Source organism: Coffea eugenioides, unplaced genomic scaffold (assembly GCF_003713205.1).
Source record: "Coffea eugenioides isolate CCC68of unplaced genomic scaffold, Ceug_1.0 ScVebR1_18;HRSCAF=85, whole genome shotgun sequence".
In the NCBI taxonomy this organism is placed as follows: Eukaryota; Viridiplantae; Streptophyta; class Magnoliopsida; order Gentianales; family Rubiaceae; genus Coffea; species Coffea eugenioides.
The window spans coordinates 318,764-325,396 of record NW_020862338.1 but is presented as its reverse complement, the minus strand read 5'-3'; the positions used below and the strand labels follow the sequence as shown (position 1 = coordinate 325,396).

The window sequence follows — 6,633 nt, the reverse complement described above, 5'->3', positions numbered from 1 at the left end:
AACACGAGTTACTTAACAATGCATTTATGCCGGATCTCTCAGGCATGATTCTGGAGTCTTTGTCTATAGGTTTTTTCACTGTTTTCTTCTGGGAGAAGTTAAAATCCTTTTTTTCATGCACCATTGAATCGTACAACTAATATAGATTGTCAGGTTAAAAGCAAACTTCTGAATTGATGTCTGAAACCGAACAGCACATAAAAGACAATTGGATCCTTTCAATTTAAATGGAGGATCAAAATGCCTGCATTGCACGATAATATATACTAATATTTTCCTTTACCACTGAAATCAAAAGTAACTAGTTTATGGCTGAGGCATCAGGAGCTAATGGCAATCATGGGGTGGCTTTGGACGTTAAAGATGAGGATTTGAGTCACAAAGATGTGAAGAACGCCGAATCCAAAACCATTTCTGATACTTCCGGCTTCCTTTTCACCGTCCCTTTTATGCAAAAGGTGAATTATTAATCTCTCGCAAATTCCAGCTTCAATTCTTCCCTCATTCATTCACATGCCAAAACGGCTAGTCATTTTCTATCAAATTCAAGAAAGTTTTTCCTTTTCTTTTTTTTGCGACAAATTTCAAATTTTTAAAGGCATCCCATTTCTCAATTTTGCTTCTCATTTCTTGTAATCATTTTTCTCAATTTTTTTTCCAAAATAATTGGATTAGTTAGGCATCAACATTTTCTTCTTTTGAGTTTCAGTTTAAATCATATCCATCAATACCATAGTTAAGATTAATATATTACGTTTAATGCTCCAAGTAAATTTCATGGTAACGTTTTGTACCTAGACCAAATTGTTCCAAGATCTTTACTATGAAATACTTAATTTAACATTTATTTTTGTTGTTCTTTTCTTCTTCTTTTTTTGATTTGGTATAACAGCTTGTAGCAGAGATAGCAGGTACATATTACTTGATATTTGCCGGTGTCGGTTCGGTGGTGATTAATGCAGCAAGGGACAATATAATTACGTTTCCGGGGACATCAGTTGTGTGGGGGCTGGCGGCGATGGTGGTTGTTTACTCAGTTGGCCACATCTCCGGTGCACATTTAAATCCAGCTATAACCATTGCTTTTGCCACCTGCAAAAGGTTCCCATGGAAACAGGTAGTGTAATTAAGGCATTTATGTACTCTATCAAACAAATTATCCTTAATATCCTCAGGCATGACAGAATTTTTTTTAAATAAAAAAAAAAGGAAAAGAAAAAATTTTGACTGTTGAGCAAATGAATTGATGAACTTCTCAATCCATCCCATCTACTTGCTGTTGAAAGTGAAACGCTTTCTGACTTGGTCCACACAAGAAATTGTGGGTTAATGTATAGTTGAGCTCTATTTGCTATAAGATCTTGTTTCCCTACAAAAATCGGTGAACCCCTTCCTCTTTGGTGGAGTAATTTGTCTTGTTAATCACATTTTGGTAAATGTTAGGTATGATTTTCTTTGCTTAGGTACCAGCCTACATCTCAGCTCAAGTCCTTGGATCAACTCTGGCAAGTGGAACTCTAAGATTACTATTCCAAGATCACTTTGCAGGGCCACTCCCCCATGGAAGTGATGTGCAATCTCTAGCTTTGGAATTCATAATCACATTTTACCTAATGTTCGTCATTTGTGGAGTTGCCACAGATAATCGAGCTGTTAGTACTTCTTTTCCTTGACTCGATTATTTTCTCAGTGCATAAAAAGTCAATTAATCTAATGAATAATATACTTATGATTTTGATTAAGTTGGAAGAAGGAACACATAGATTTGACTGGGGATTTCAGGTAGCTACAAGACAACTCATCCAATTTGATTCTTCTTTATCATTCTAAATTAAATTTTATTCTAATGACTTGTACATACTAAAGATAATTACGTGTTTTCATTAATAAAGGCCTTGTGACACAGACATATTGAACTCATTGATTACTACTAATACATCATATATTTAGATAGCAGAGCCTAATACGTGGTTTAATTCTTTGCTAACTTATTTTAGTTTTGGTTGCTTAAACAGATTGGAGAACTTGCGGGTCTCGCCGTCGGAGCTACCGTTATAGTGAATGTGATGATTGCCGGGTACATGCTGATTAATTAATTGATTCTTTGGTTTGATTATTTGTTGCCATTGATTTTAATATACCAATGCATTAGTGCTTAAAGGGTTGATTTTGAATTTTGTAATTGCAAACTTGTTGGAACTTGACCCTCTTAACATTCAAGATTCATTTCATCAGCATACTCACTCCAACTAAAGATCTGATGCATATGTCCAAAGCCTTTTCAGCTTCTCTCTTGATTACTCTACTCTATGCTAATATAGCATACATTTTTTGGTCTAAATACATGACTATTAATCTCAATTTAAATTATAATTTAAAATTTTACACGTGTAACCTGTATCATCTGAAACTAATTTGTATACTGTCAATGGATAAAGGACTAATCATTTTTTCATTCGTAGTACACTTTGTATATTTGTCGAAACACTTTTTGCAATCCAAACGATTAGGAAAAAAAAATCCTCTACCAACAGATTAGAGAGCCTAGAACATTTGAAGTCGTACACTCGTATTTCCCATATTTTCCGAAGAAGTTAGTGTGTTATGCCGAAGCTTCTGATCAAGCACACTTGTATTAATGTCTTGATGAATCAGGCCGATTTCTGGTGGATCAATGAGTCCAGCGGGAAGGTTGGGCCCAGCAATTGTGTCAAGCAATTACAAATCTTTGTGGGTATACATTCTGGGCCCCACTGCAGGGGCCATATCTGGAGCTTGGGTTTATGATATCATCCGGTTCACAGACAAGCCTTTGCGTGAAGTTTTAAAGAGTGGATCATTCCTAAAAGACTCAGCCCCCGTCAACTCTAACTGAAATGTAAAGCCTTACTCAATCATCCTTCTTTTCTTTTCTTTTTTTCCTTTTTTTGTTTTTTTTTTTGGGGGGGGGGGGGTTGTGTGGAGTGGTTCTCATGTGCAAGAACAAAATTTGCAACATTCTATAGTAATATAAGATTATATGCTTTCAATTTTGTGCAAAGATGAATGAAGATGACGAGATGTCAAAAAATCTAAATAGATAGAAACATGAACCATCTTGTTAGACAAATAGATAGAACACCTGATGAACGATTGAATTTTACACAAGTAGATAGAAAAATGATATGATACATAGCTTAACATAATTTGATAGTTAGTGTTTTAGAAAAGTCGTATTAGGTTTAAAACATAACTCTCATCTCATTAGGTCAACTTACCTGCAAAAATAACTACCATCATTACCTAAATATAATGATGTATGCCTAAATATAATAACATGTTGAATTTTCAATCATGCACATGCATTATTATATTTAGACATATATTTGGTCATGAAGATATGAAACGTCATTTTTTTTATGAAACGTTATTTGACATAAAAAGAAAAAAACATGAAAATTTTCAATTATGCACATACACTATGATATTCAGACAGATAACTTCTTATTTCCCAAGTACTGGGAAGGAAAATATCAATCCATTTCACAAGTAGGAATTTGATGTTCTAGCATCTAATCTCCCTTTTCTCTTCTCGCTTCTTAAATCTCACTCCTGTCCTGTTAGGTGAAAAAAAAAAAAAGAAAAGGAAAACATCAATCAATTTTCTCTATCTCTACCAAGGGAAAGTAACATTTGCATTTTGTAAGGTTGCAGAATGATTTCTTTGATATGCTCAAAGCCTCTCAGCTGAAAAGGTGTATAACATCAGAAGTTGAAAAGGATGCCACACTTTATTTATGTTTAACAAACAATATTCTACAGCCATTAGATGGTCATCTAGGATAAGGCAATGATGATGAGATATTCTACAACATTTCAAGGTTTGCAGAAAATGAAAAATGAGCTTGTTTCTCTCCGCCGTGGACTTCAGCTCCTGGAAGATATGGTCTTGCAGGTGGTTAAGGGAACATAATCCAGAAAAGGGATCTCAATAGTCAATTTTCTGTGCCCATTTTACCGTGCTCTCCTCATTTGGTACCACAACAACAATCAGCATTGACTTAAAAGCTATCCCCATAGACCCAGTTCTAACAGAGTATTACCAAACACAGGCTTAACATGGTAGCTGAGCTGATATAATCAATATGAGAATAATCTGATTATATGAACCAGAAATTTGAGACTTACATCTTCAATTGTTGGTGAAACACAATAAATTTTTTCCATATGTTCAACTGCAACATATTCTCCCTGAGATAGCTTAATAAGAATTTTCTATCTATCGATACTACTTGGCTTTTCATTTTGGATACTAGTTATGATTGGCGGCAAGCAAATTACTGCAAAAAAACCTTCTTCATTGCGCTCATCAGAACATCTGTATGATCGCATACTTTTTAGTTGCATTTTTCCTTCGTCTTTTACATACAAATTCAAATAGTCGGGATAAAAAGTATAATCAGAAGAAAAAAGGGCGGCCAAGACTACAACTTCCCCAATTAGGGGATCTACTATTATTTTTTTAAAAGCATATATATAATGTGCTTTTGAATCTAAAACTTTCCCTCGTGTAAATGATTCACTATGTTTGCATATGTTGGGTGTTGCTAGTGATTTGAAAGAAACTAAGATATAACTCGACTTGACATATATGGGTTTCGAAAGCCTTTTCTTGCTTTTAGGGACTGGATTCAAAGTAACATTTTATAGTAAGATTTTGTTTATGATGACTTTATAATTAATCATGCATGAGTAGAGCAATTTACTTGCAAACAACAGAGAATCGATCCTGCATACAATTAGTTAACATACATAAAACCAGATAATTACTTATCAGATACATTAATCATCCTTAGATGAAGAGTAGCACTTGATTAATGCTTGTTGCAGATGAGTTTCTTGAGACCAGTTATGGCCTCAACAACCAGGAATTTATCACGAAATGTGCCCTCGCTATCCTGAGTTTCAATCATAAGTCCGTAAAAAGTGCCAGAATAAGCAAAGCATTTCCCGCCGCCAACTACTTCATTGAACACCAGCTTCGTCTCAGCATTCTCGTTGTGCATTCTGTAAACACCAAGCAACTGAGTTCCCAAATTTAATTAGAACCCTCCGACAAAAATGAGCTGGAAACTTAGTGGATCAAACCACTTACTAAAACCTACATTACTTGGGGAGAAATTTAATCAAACAATCCAAGAATGTTGACGACAAGAAATGAAAAGATTTTATTACTTAAAAACAGTTCAAGAATGTGCACATTACTTTCTTTTGCAATTCCTTATGCTTTTTCAAATGCTTCTATGCAAGTTGTTAAGTTATATAAATCTCCTATTATGACCTCAGTATTTCAGATTCATACTACTTGCCCTCTCTCTATTCTTTCTTCTTTTCAAATAAAAAAAAAATTTAACATTATATAGCTTACGTGACATATGTATTAATTTGCCGTTTATCAAGTTCCTTTCAACCTGAAATTTGGTATAACTAGTGGGCAAAGCATGTGATAAGTCGTTATTTTGATTAAGTTGTGAATTTTAAATATGCTTTTGCATGTATTGATCTAAGTTACAACGCAGGCAATTGCTGGGTATCCCTAAAGACCTAAAAAAGTCTTCCAAGCTACATAGCAACAAGTTATTATTAACCTTGTATAGTTTTCTCAGGTAGCACACACACACATATATATATTATCAGTAAACATTCTAGAGATTTTGATGTGCCGCTCGAATAGAGTCACTCTTGTTTGCTCCCTCCCTCCCATCCACACTTCTCCCCCAAACCCAAGCAAAAGCCCCTAAATACTTAATGATAATATCATGATAAAAGTGTCCGCAGATTAAATGCAAATGTTATCTTCCCATGGTAGAGAACTAGAGATAGAGGAAATGGATTGATATTTTCCTCGACACTACTTCAGAAATAGGAAGCCAAAACTGATATCTGCCTGAATATCATAGCGTATGCTTATAATTGAAAATTTTCATATCTTTATTTTTTTGTCAAATAATTTTTCATATCTTTATTCCTAAATGTAATAATGAATGCCCATGACTAAAAAGAATTCACCTAAAAAAATAATTAAAAAACATGACATGTCTAAATGATAAATACAAACATGGGCAATGCCAGATGGACTATCATTTAGTTCATGTCTGTCGTATAACTCTCATTATATCGCTTAAAATAGGATTTTGTAATTGAAAATTGAACACGTTATTAAATTTAGCCATACATCATTATATTTAGGGAATGATGGTACTCATCTTTTTGCAGGTATGTTGTGACCTAACAAGATGAGACTTAACCTTTAAATCTAGTAGTACGATTTTTCTGAAACAATAACAATCGAATTATTTTAAGCGATGTATCATATTCTTTTCCTATCTACCATCTGAAATTCAATCGAAGTTCATAGTTCATCAGGTGTCCTATCTACTTGTCTGACCAGATGGCTCATGGTTCTATCCAATCAGTTTGTTCGTCATGTCATCATCTTCATCGATCTTGGAGCAAGATACTTCAGAAAAAAAAAATGTGGATCCATTCTACGTAGCAATGACACTTTTTTGTCCTGAAATGTATATGCACAATTTTCCCATCACTATCAGTTGTGTAGAGACAATTATCTTGTGAATTCCTATTTGCACAAAA

The 6,633-nt window shown here is 34.2% G+C and overlaps 1 protein-coding gene across 1 annotated transcript; it reads left to right on the top strand.

Moving 5' to 3' along the window:
* The first annotated feature begins 308 nt into the window (after window positions 1-308).
* On the top strand, window positions 309-2,875 carry LOC113756000 (aquaporin NIP1-1-like). The gene is made up of 5 exons (XM_027299826.1): window positions 309-458; window positions 893-1,117; window positions 1,464-1,652; window positions 2,016-2,077; window positions 2,656-2,875. The coding sequence occupies exons 1-5, from the start codon at window positions 309-311 to the stop codon at window positions 2,873-2,875; spliced, it is 846 nt and encodes a 281-aa protein (XP_027155627.1).
* Window positions 2,876-6,633: the final 3,758 nt, after the last annotated feature.

Coding starts and splice junctions, on each gene's coding strand:
- LOC113756000 (XM_027299826.1), top strand. CDS start 309: ATGGCTGAGGCATCAGGAGCTAATGGCAATCATGGGGTGGCTTTGGAC. Junction 1,653..2,015: donor TTGCCACAGATAATCGAGCT/GTTAGTACTTCT, acceptor TTGCTTAAACAG/ATTGGAGAACTTGCGGGTCT. Junction 2,078..2,655: donor GTGAATGTGATGATTGCCGG/GTACATGCTGAT, acceptor TTGATGAATCAG/GCCGATTTCTGGTGGATCAA.